Raw genomic sequence first — 12,745 nt, forward strand, 5'->3', positions numbered from 1 at the left:
AGACCAGAGACAAATAAAGATTTCTTTATGTTTTTTCTATGATGTCAATATTTTCAGTTACTCTGATTGTCACCATGTGGCGTAGCGCTTATGTTGATTTGCAATATTCTTAAAGATAATGAAATATTGGAATTCTTGTCGTGAACTGATTTTTTCTGATACAGGAATAGTATAATGAGCCAACTTTTTTTATACTTTTCCTACAACAGCACAAATTTCAATAATTCAAGTAATGGACTTGATTCAAATCAAAATGGCCTTCGTTGACAGCACAGAACACTAAATACATGTATATGTATATTCCCACAGTATGAGCAATACATAGTTTTGAAATTGAGTAAGGTATGAACAATACGCTACTTTTCATAGCAGTTGTAGGAAAAAAAATTACAAGACAGTTTATTCCAATAAAAATAAAATATTCAAAGGATTGAAAATCGGATTAAAATCAGCCGATTGGCAACACTGATGATTGGTAATATTAGCTGTCATTTTCAAGTGTTTATCAATAACCAAAACAAGTTTTTGAACCAAACAAGTGAAAAGTAACTTTTAATCCTTTATACAGCAAAAAATGATTTGAAATATTCGTTTAATTCAAATATATCTTAGATTACACATCTCTACTTCGCCTTAGATATGTATATTACTCATACACAAATCATGCTGAAGAGCAAATTCTCTTTTCCAACTCTGAGAAGTATCATCATTGAAGAATTTTGATTTAATAATATTTTTTAAATCTTAGTAGTCGATATGTTCAAATATTCTCAGTATGGGGAGAAACGCGGAGAAGTGTGTCAATGGCCAACTCATATGCGTCTCTCACGAATTGTTTTAATGGTGTTAGTTATTTTAATTCTTACCCCATTATTTACACATTTTTATTTGTCAAATATAGAAAGAAATATTGGTACGATTACTCATAATGCACATTCACACTTAGACTTACCAGATGAGTTAATTGAAATGAATGATTCTGATTTAAAAGTTAACATAGAAGAATTATTAAGAATTAAAGGCTCAGTTTTGAGTGAACTAAGAGATATGGAATCCAAAAGGCAAAAGCTATTGGCAGAAATACAGACTTATATGAAATCCATTGAGGAATTAAAACAAGAATTAGCACACCAACAAACAAATCTTAATAAACTTAAAATTTCTGTAGAGCAAGCTCAAGTTGCACAAAGAGAAGCATTAGAACAAAATACTCCTGACCTAGCTTTACCTGTAAGATTATTACCTGATAATGTAATGGAAGAATTGAAGTTTCCATTAACTACCATATCACAAAAGTGTAGGATGTTCTCTTGTTTTGATCATTCTCGTTGCTCTTTAACTTCAGGTTTTCCTGTATATTTGTATGAACCTGATGAGTTAAGAATACTGCAGAAGGGTTGGGATGTAGATGGATTTTTGAAAACAACATTAAAACAAGCTCTTGGCTATAACCCCCATCTCACAAATGATCCTAAAGAAGCTTGTGTTTATTTAGTCCTTATTGGTGAAGCTTTGAAAAATAGTGAAAGCATTAATTCGAATGCCAGTAATGATGTTCCGTTAATTGATTCCAAGGCTTTGAGGAAGTTGAAATATTGGGGGGGTGATGGAAGAAATCACATTCTTTTGAATTTATCCCGTAGAGATTTGACTGTGCAAGCAGGAAATATTTTCGAATCTGTAGATACAGGTAGGTTGAAGGACTACAACTACTAGTGGTTTCTTTTTTGTTTTTAGTTGATAATACTCTCATTTTAAACAATCACATACCTCATGTTTCTTTTGTTTCAGGGCGAGCTATTATAGTCCAGTCAACCTTCTCTTATGTGAATTTTCGACCTGGCTTTGACTTGATCGTTACTCCCGTGTTGGGACCACCTGGTGGTGATGTTTGGCAGGAATGCAGTTCAATGCTCCCGGCGAGAAGAAAATACTTATTAACTTTTCAAGGAGAAATGAAATCCAGTTCAAAAAAAAATTTTGAACGTTCTGAACTGGATACCTTTGTGATAGAACATTTGAAAAGATTATTAAACACTGGCACTTCTGACAAGTTCTTGTTTGAATTTGGCTGTAGCCTGGCTAATGACGATAACAGTAATGTAGGACCCGAGGATTGGGCTTTATGTGGTACTGACGGCTCTAGGAAGGCGATCTTAAAAGAATCCACTTTTGTACTGATATTCGCTCCCAGCACCGAACTGGTTTCTACAAGCTTATTACAGGCAAGACTCTATGAGGCACTGAGGTCTGGCGCCATTCCCGTTATATTAGGTGGTGATCAGATTCGTCTAGCTTATGATGAGGTAGTTCAATGGCGTAGAGCGGCAATTTTCTTGCCCAAAGCTAGAATAACGGAACTTCACTTCTTGTTGAGGACCATACCTGACGAGGATGTTCTGTTGATGAGACGGCAATGCAGGTTGATCTGGGAAAAGTATTTAGCTTCAGTCCAGAGTACGCTAGATACTATTGTTGCAGTATTGAGGGATAGGCTTAATATTCCACCTTTACCAGTTGATACTGTTTCCGCAACATCTGTGTTTAATGAAACTTTTCAGCCACTCTTTATAAGTACTGCTGGTGAGTAGATATTAAGTGAAACTTAATTGTAATTGGATATCTTAAATTTTATTTCGGTGTTTTCTTTTCGAAATCTTGAGAAAATTCTCCATAAAATATAATTTTTTGCAGTTTGAAATTGAAAATTTGCGGTATGAGAAAACTGGCAGAAATCGTCACGTAAGGAAAAAGCGTTATGCCCATCCAGGCCTTACCTTCCTTTCTTTTGATTTCTGACTCTAACTACGGGTGCAAGCGAGTATTAAGTTTTATTAAGGTATGTCCATAGTGTACAGCCTTTCGGTTTTTGTTTTCTGCAAAGTTACGGATCACTCTTCAGACACTGCAATTTTAAGAAAAATGACCTCTAAAAAAAGTCCTATGCCCTACTTTTTTCGCCCAACGAAGACCCTAGTGAGTAGTGTGAAATGAATAGTTTTCAAAATGCTTTGCATTTCATGTTTTGTACGGGGTTTGCAGTATATTTTCCATGCATATAGTTTCAAACTACTCAACTCTACTTAATACTTAGAAATAATTACAATTGAATATAATCCAAATCAAAGAAATTATCAACAAATTTGAAAAAAATTATTTTTAAAAAGGAAATGGAGATCACGTGAACAAACAAAAACTTAGTCTGAATTCTCCTAAGGAGTTCAAAATGACTGCATATTTGCAGCTGAAAAAGTCTCATCGATATTAATCACTCATATGATCTGCAAACTTTTTTTAATAATCTCAATATGATTGAAATAAGGTGCAGTTCGATTTGAAAAAAGTTTGCAGACATTTGAGCAAATCATATGAGCAATAAATATTGATGAGACTTTTTCAGTTGAAAATATGCAGTCATTTCGAAAATTGTGCATTCTCATTTAAAAAATAGGGTGGTATCGGATCAGTCTCTGGAATCGAAAATAATTGAAGCTAATGCACTGAGTACCATCGATTCTGTTAAAATTTGAATAATTCTCCTAGCCCAAAGTTATCGAGCACTCTTGACTCACCCTGTATACGATAGCTAGTGATTATATTTATTTGAAACTAAAACATGAAAAAACTACTCAAGTTCGTGAAATAAATGGGTTACGTTGTGAAGACGGTGAATACTATTCGTTATTTCTATAATTATTCAAGTACCCTTCTAGGAAATTTTTTAATATTTCCTTATGAAGGAAGAGGCATTCAAGTATATTTGAAACAGGAAGAAATATCTTCAAAAATACAATGGTACAACTTTCATTAACAGGGAACATTTTAAAAATCAAAATTTTCTAATTTACGTCCTTCTTTCAATAAAAACACTGCACTTACTGCATATGAAATTCTACATAAAATTGATGAAGGGGGTATACTGGCAAGTAAGAAAACAAATAATAATCCATTCCGGCAAAAGCCGTTTGAAACTGTTGAAGTAGGTTAGGTTAGGTTAGGTTTTAATAATAAGTTTATTCGAGAACTTCAACAAACAAACATAGTTTATCACACAGGTAATATATACTGACAAAGTGTATTAACCTGTACGTGATACTAAATTAATTTTACATTCTAAAACTGCAAAGAAAGGAAACAAAATTTACAAAATCTAAAAAAGTACAAGTGAAGAATTGGATGCTTCGAAGATTGGAAGATTATTCTGATAATCATTATCCGAGACAACCTCCAAAGAACTAGGGTTAATTGAATTATGTATTTTTCAGTTGAAGGAGAGCAAGAAGAGAGTTTAGGTCCGATAGAACCACCATTTGATAGTCTATCCTATAGAAGAAATTATAGTTTGATTTTGACTCAAGGTCATGAGCTTTGGAATGATTGGGGTGATCCTTTTCGACTTTATCCTGCTCTGCCTACCGATCCTTGGCTGCCATCTGATGCAAAATTCTTAGGATCCGGAAGAGGATTCAGACCTATCGGACAAGGACAAGGGGGTAAGTAGAAAAGATCTAAAAAAATATTCATCATCAGGAAAATTTCATCATTAGTTCAAAGCTTGTTATATGTAAATGCAATGTAATGCAAATTAATAACAGCAACATTTAATTATTGGCTTTTAATATTAGGGCACAGATGCTTATTTTTGAGATTTTTCCTTGACTCGAAATTAACCTAGAAGGAATTTATCAGAAATGAAAGTATGAATCATATTAGGTTTGAATATATTAATATCCAAATATTCATGAAAATATAAACAATCATAACCTCAAAAATAACTTCAAGGTTTGCAGCTTTGTAATTATTATAGATAGAGGAAGTATACGCAATTTTTACATGTCCCCAACATGGTTAGATTACGTTGTCGGATTGTGATATATTTTCAAATCCACAATTTTACTATATCATTATGAATGTATATTATATTGAATGAAATATACTTATTTGAGTGATTCCTGATTAAATATGCAAATTTGAATATTTGGAATCCGATATTTTTCCTAATTGCCGAATTTATAATAAGCAGAATATTTATTATTTTCTGTATGAACCTGCTGAAATCCAAGGTTTGGCAAATTACTTCAATATATTATGAGTTAATATAAAACGTTGGTTCACTTTGGGACATAAGAAGTGTGTTCTTTGTGGAGAAACTCGCGAACTGAGTGAAATATCGTATCACTGATATGCTTTCATTTTCGCGCGCTTCATGCCAAATTTGATAGTTCAAGTTGGGGACAAAATTTGCTTACTGAAAATGGCATATGCTCCCTCTATAAATATTTATTACTCTGAGGTAATTATCCTTGAAACTAAACATTTGTTAGAAATCAGTCCAGAAATAGACATGCAAATGTTAATTATTTATGAAAAAAGTTTTCTTTAATGCGGGCAAAAGGATATTTTCTTCTCAACTCTTTTGGGCCTCTGTGAAACCTTATACAATTTCAGGATTCAATAAAATGTATATGTATTGTTGTTTTTGTTAATTACCCCTATAAAAATGAATATTTATTTATATACATGGTGAACCATGGAAACCTGACATTTTTGAATAATCCTTTCTTAAAAATCATTCCATACTGAAAGGAATGTCCCTCCCTGTACTACCCATTCCAAAAACGTCAAGTTCTCATAGTAATCGACACCAAAGTATAGACCGCATCCAATATTAGTGTAGTAAAAAATATATATCTTAATTTCAGGTGCGGGAAAGGAATTTTCGGAATCCTTAGGTGGCAACCAGCCTAGGGAGCAATTCACTGTTCTCCTCTTGACCTACGAAAGGGAGCAAGTTCTCCTCGATTCAATAGCACGTCTCAGAGGTCTTCCCTACCTACACTCTGTAGTGGTTGTGTGGAACTCTCCAAAACCACCTAGTGCCGAGCTCAAATGGCCAGATATTGGGGCGCCTGTGCACGTGGTTAACGCTGCCAGAAATTCGTTGAACAACAGGTTTCTACCGTTGGACAACTTGAAAACTGAAGCTATATTGTCAGTAGATGACGATGCACATCTGAGGCACGATGAGATACTTTTCGGCTTCAGGGTTTGGAGGGAACATAGACACAGGATAGTCGGATTTCCTGGAAGGTAATTTTATAATAACATACATTACTTGATATACACTGTGTCCGTAAAGTTTGGAACAAATTCATTTTTTGCTGAACAAACCATTTCAAGAAATAATCCTGAAACACGTCGATTTTTTATTTTAATTTACCGTATTTTAAAATAATAATATAATATACAGGGTGAATTACTTTCGAGTAATGACGTCACCGTCATTTTTTTTTAAATGGAACACCCCCATTTTGTGACAATAAGTTTTTTTGATAATATTGTTAATTTAACAAATAATAGTATATTATTCAACGAGCGGTAATGTAGGTCATAACTCACGCAGATGAAGTTTGCAGCACGAGCCGCAGGCGAGTGCTGTAATTCATCAAGTGAGTTATGACCATTACCGCAAGTTGAATACTATACTTTATCTACGACTATATCAATAAATACTAAGAAAAAAATACAGACTTTGAATATAGACAGATGGAACGGGAAATAAACATATGTGCTCGATCCCGTACAAGAGAGATGGAAACTTAGTGCCACCAATCACAATCGAACTAGCTTCGGCTAGCTCGAATCCAGTATTGAGTACAGACATAGAACTTTATAGAAAAACCTCAATAGTTGCCTATAAAAATGCATTAAAATATACCAAAAAATATTCCCTGTAAACGATGACTTAATGATCTTACTGCTACACCAATCTTGAAAATTTTTTCAAACTCCTTCATATTTTTTCGGACAATTAATTCTATATGGTAACATTAGCTGTTTGTCTTTTGGAAATGTATACCTATATAATATTTCATCTTCATTGTCTGAATTAATCGTTTTCAGCAAAACATTCACAATAATTAGATATCAACTTAATTTGAAAACGTCAAGAGTGACATTCCCTCGGACATTCCTCCCCTCAATAACAATAATGGAATGTTCCCTTTCGGCCAATCGAATAGAAGCAGAGAAGTATAGAAGCACAGATCCATATTTTCCGATTTATTATAGTGAGTTATAGCAGTGAGTTATTATAACTCACGGCTGTTTGTTAATAGATACTATTAATTGCTCAAAAGCAGTTGAATAATGAATATATAATTCAATAGGAGTAGATAAAGAATATTACGCATTACTTTATGAGCACACACAAAACTATTGTATTTTTGTCCACCCTGTACCAATTGGAATCAACATGTGATTTTATTTATTTATTTATTTATTTAATATATACAATGTTCTACAGGTTTAAACCCAACTACAGAACAAGGAACATATGAAAAATAAAGTATACATTAATATTACATATTCTGAGAAAAAAAAAGATAACAAAAATGCTCAGTCAGTCAAAATAATGTGATCTGATATTTAAAATGGAACAATTAAAAATATCCAAGTGAGAACTTATAGTATTACAGGCATCACACAAATTATAAAGAGGTGAATACTTCAATGTATTCGTTCGAGGTGTCGGCATATAAAATGTATTTCTAACTCTAGAGGCTGGTCTTGGAATAGCAAAATTTAGTTTTTCGAGAATGCAAGGATCTTTAATGACACCGTTTATTATTTTGTGAGTAAATACAACTGAATGACATTCTCGTCGACATTTCAAACTATTCATGCAGTGTCTGCTCAAAAGCAGGCTCTGAGGAAAACCGATATATGTGATATGTGATACATTGTTGGAATCACCTCAGATAGAGTAATTGGAAAATTGAGACAAAATGGGTGTGTTCCATTTGAAAAAAACGAAGGTGACGTCATTGCTCGAAAGTAATTCACCCTGTATATTAGATTATTATTTTAAAATACGCGGTAAATTAAAATAAGAAATCGACGTGTTTCAGGATTATTTCTTAAAATGGCCTGTTTAGCTAAAAATGAATTTGTTTCATACTTTACGGACACAGTGTATAAGGTGTAGTAAATAGAATTCCATTATTTTTGCATGAAAATTAAGGCTTTAATTACCATAATTAGAATGATCCGATTGAGGTCAAATATGCGTCGCTATGTTTGATAACTTGTTGTAATATCATTATGCCTCTCTCATAAAAGTCCTCATCCTTATTGACAAATAATTGAGACAGTCGATTTTCGCAAGCCTCTGTTGAAGCGAATTTTTCACCTGCAAAATTATTCGCCAAGGACAGGAACAGATAGTAATCACTTGGTGCCAGGTCCGGACTACAAGGTGGCTGCATAAGAACCTCAAACCAAGCTTCTGGCAAATCACTATCGATGTGTGTGGCCTGGCGTTTTCTCCTCCTCTTGGCCAAAGCAGACCGCTTCTGGGCGATTGCTTTCTTCAGACGGTCCAATTGTTGATAGCACAGTTCCGAATTAACAGTTGTGCCGTAGGGGATCAGCTCATAGTAGATAATTTCCAGCCAATTCCACCAAACACACAGCGGTCAATCCTAGCTTGGCGACCGTTTCCGAAGGTTCACCGCGTTTCTACCACGACCGTTTTCGCTTGACGTTGTCGTAACCGTTTCAAAAATGGGTCGATTTTGTTGCGATTCAGCAGCGATTCGCAGATGGAAATTCGGTTCATGACATTTTTTGCGTTAGCCCATACATCGAGCTTCTTCTTGAGACCAGCCTTATGCAAATGGTTCCAAGCGGTTTTTTTGGCAATCGAAACAGTGTTTACATAGCGGTCGGACTAGACAATGTACATAATTTTATCGATATTTTCGACAATTGGCCTTCCAGTGCGTGGTACATCTTTGACATCGAAATTACCGGAACAGAATCGACGAAACCAAAATTACGCGTGATTGACTGTTACAGTATCAAGACCACTATTTACTTTTTCAACCACCTGGCATGCATTTTATCGAAGAAAAACTGTAAACTATAGCGTATTTACTCTTTGCTAGTATCCATCTTTGACGCGCGCTCAAACTGAACTGAGCCAACTAATCACAAAACTGTCAGAAAAGTTTTTGTAGTACGAAATATTTCTAACTACATCTATTGGAAAAATAATGGATTTTCAGGAACCTTTGTTACAAGTAAACCACAGAGAAAAATGCTGTCAGCCAATAGTTCTCTGTTACAGCGTTATTATTCCTTATACTTAATAAACTCGGTGACAGTAAAAGCCTTTCACCCAGAAGCAATGATTTATTAAATTTTATTTTTTGGTAACATTGATATAACACTGTCAGTACATATATTCCTTGAGAGTCCATCGAAGAAGGAGGAACGTAGAGTAATTGTTAAATTGTTTCATCAAAATCAGTGCTCATTTGTGAATACTTAGAGAAATTCAAGAAGAATTCATGGGAGACATTATTTGGTTAATCGACTCACTATTTGTCGTATTGTAGACAGTTTTGCAAGTGGTACCAAGTACTGGTACTCTTGTATAATGTAAAAAAAATTCACTTTCTAACTTGATGAAGATTTTGATAAAACAATTAAAATATTTCTAAAAGTTGTTGAAGCGTGTATCTTTCCTTGATAGAAAGTTACTCCTAAATAAGTCAGCTAATTCTATGGAAGGGGCTGTTCAATGGTTTAACAACAATGAGTTGAAAGTTAATACGGACAAAACACAGGAATTAGTAATAACTACAAAATTCCACAACATTGAAAATATTAATCTACTGGGAGTAACAATTGGAGGGAATTTGACTTGGACACAACATATAAATGAGTTATGTAAGAAGCTTTCGACTGCTATATTCTCCATAAGACAGATCAGGAACTTACTGACTGAGAAAGAAGCGCTTCTCACCTATTTCACGCAATTCCATGGAAGAATGACCTACGGTATAATCCTGTGGGGGTCGTCTCCCGATGCTGATAGGATCTTCATAAAGCAGAAATATGCCCTAAGAGTGATGTTTGGGGTTGATCAGATGACCAGCTGCAGGCCGTATTTCAAGAGATATGGCATACTCACTGCTCCATGCTGTCATATTCTCGAGTGCCTCCTGTATGTCCATAAACATAAGAACACCCTTTTGAAGCACTCCGCTGTACATGACCACCAAACAAGAACCAGAGACAAAATTGTTATCCCCATGCATCGACTGAAGAGGACACAGAATAACTACATTTTCCACGGAGTGAAAATGTATAATAAACTTCCAGAAGGGGTCACCTCACTTCGAGATGAAGCTTTCAAGAGGATGGTCAAGTCGCTGCTTGCCAGGAATGTCTTTTATTCGATAGATGAGTTTATGTCTCATCGGTTCTAGTCGGTCAGACTGTATGTCTCTATATGTTATATGTCGAATTGTTTTATACATGTATATATATATGTATATTGTGTAAGTTATTTTTACTCTTGTATGCTATACAATTATTTTGACATGCCCTGTAAGGTTTTTTGAGGGAAATAAATAAACTATGAACTATGAACTATTGATTAAATGACAACCTACTGAAGGGAACCGATAAAAGAAATTTGAAATAATAATACAGTGTTGCCCTTATAACCATTTTTCCTATTGGAAAATCCTTGGAAGGTTCGGTTTTTCTCCCTTTTAGATTGATTTATACCATTATATATCAGATCCAAATTAGTTATTGTATAGGCGACGAACAGAATCGATTTTAACTTCGAATTCTTCATCAATTAGTCAAGCCCGATCCTTTAAGACAATTCTCAGACACAAAGATGAAAATGAAAAATTATTCCTTCTGTGTGAAACTCTATTTGTGATTTCAGTTTGAACTGATTCTATGCTATGCATTTAAGGTACCACGCTTGGGACATAAACACACAGAACAGTTGGTTGTATAACTCGAACTACAGTTGTGAACTGAGTATGGTCCTGACAGGGGCAGCTTTTTTGCACAGACATTACCTTCATTTATACTGGAAATGGCTGCCTCAAGCCATTAGGGACAAAGTTGATGAATACATGAACTGTGAAGACATAGCCATGAACTTCTTGGTTAGTCACATTACAAGGCAGCCTCCTGTTAAAGTGACTTCTAGGTGGACATTCAGATGTCCTGGATGTCCACAGAGCTTGTCTGAAGATGACACCCATTTTCAAGAGAGGCATAAGTGCATCAATTTCTTTTCTCAGGTAAGTGATAAAGAAAAAATCAATATAAACACTTGTTTGGAGTCAGAAGCTCTTGAGCGCTCATTCATTCATGAGCAAATTACATCCTTGAAGACCAAAGAATATATACGTATACATATTATATTTACTTTTGGCATTCCATGAATTGAAGAAACCATAGAGTAATAAACATAGATAGAGGAAGTATACGCAATTTTACATGTCCCCAACATGGTTAGATTACGTTGTCGGGTTGTGATATATTCTCAAATCCACAATTTTACTATATCGTTATGAATGTATATTATATTGAATGAAATATATTTATTTGAGTTATTCGCGATTAAATATGCAAATTTGAATATTTGGAATCTGATATTTTTCCTAATTGTCGAATTTCTAATGAGCAGAATATTTATTATTTTCTGTATCTGCCGGCTGAAATCCAAGCTTTGGCAACTTTTGGTCTCCTAGTGTCATCGGTTGTTTCACGTCGTTTGGCGAGCCTGAAGTTTGTTTTCTGAATTTCTGATGTATTTAGGTTTTTTTTTTCAATATATTTTGTGTTGATATGAATTGTTGATTAACTATGGGACATAAGAAGTGCGTTCTTCGTGAAGATACTCGCGAACTGAGTGGAATATCGTATCACTGATATGTTTTCATTTCTACACGCAACATGTCGAATGTGATCGTTCATGTTGGGGACAAAATTTGCTTACTGAAAAATGACATATGCTCCCTCTATGTTTATTACTCTGAGGAAGAAACCTATAATTAGTCTATTAGTTTCATTCAATTCAAATTTCAGTTCGGAACAACCTATATTCATTATCATTAGGTATATAAGAAGGCCTTTTCTGAAATTTCTGAATTTTTTTCAGGTTTTTGGATACACTCCTTTATTAAACACGCAATACAGAGCAGATTCGATTCTATTCAAGACTCGGATACCCCATGACAAACAAAAATGTTTTAAATTTATATGAAAAGATGAATAGCAACCTACAATAAACAATTTTTAGGTAAAAGGCTATTATGATCTCTTAATGTTGAAACCGTGGGTACTTTATAATTTATTTCTTCTATGAAATCTACGGAGTTGTACAAAAATATAAATAGTGTAGTTACCTAATTTAATTATAATATAAGTCCGAAATTTGTTTATATAATTTCACAACAAAAACACGTGACTTGCTTTTTCAAGTGGGATTATCATTTGAAAAAAACTATTTATGTAATTCTTAATAACTCTATTTTTTGTAGAGAAACAAGTATCTTGGTTCCATATTTTGTCTAACTCTGTAAACATAGGGGAGTATCTGCTCAATAAGACATGTAGTAAAATTATATTTTCTTATCATAATTATTATTGATTGAATAAGAAATGTTTCATGCTAAGACTATTTTACATTTATATTTTAATTTGTTGTGTATATTCATGTATTTAATTACCCGTTATACAAAGTTTGATTGTGATTATTTTATCTTAAATATTTTTATTATGTGCCATCATGAGAAACTATAATTTATTGAGAGTAATTTTAGGAAATATGTCCCTTTTTAAATCTTGATTTGATGTATTTTAATTGTATGTAAAAATTCGGATAATAAAACGATGATTTTATAATTTTACCATTTTCTGCCCT

At 33.8% G+C, this 12,745-nt stretch overlaps 1 protein-coding gene across 1 annotated transcript; it reads left to right on the forward strand.

Moving 5' to 3' along the window:
- Positions 1–490: 490 nt before the first annotated feature.
- LOC123677975 (exostosin-3) lies at positions 491–12,731 on the forward strand. Its single transcript, XM_045614733.1, has 6 exons — positions 491–1,690; positions 1,792–2,583; positions 4,266–4,493; positions 5,703–6,090; positions 10,781–11,117; positions 11,981–12,731. Exons 1-6 carry the CDS (start codon positions 757–759, stop codon positions 12,083–12,085), a joined length of 2,784 nt encoding a protein of 927 aa, XP_045470689.1. The 5' UTR covers positions 491–756; the 3' UTR covers positions 12,086–12,731.
- Positions 12,732–12,745: the final 14 nt, after the last annotated feature.

This window comes from Harmonia axyridis, chromosome 4, assembly GCF_914767665.1.
Source record: "Harmonia axyridis chromosome 4, icHarAxyr1.1, whole genome shotgun sequence".
Classification (NCBI taxonomy): domain Eukaryota; kingdom Metazoa; phylum Arthropoda; class Insecta; order Coleoptera; family Coccinellidae; genus Harmonia; species Harmonia axyridis.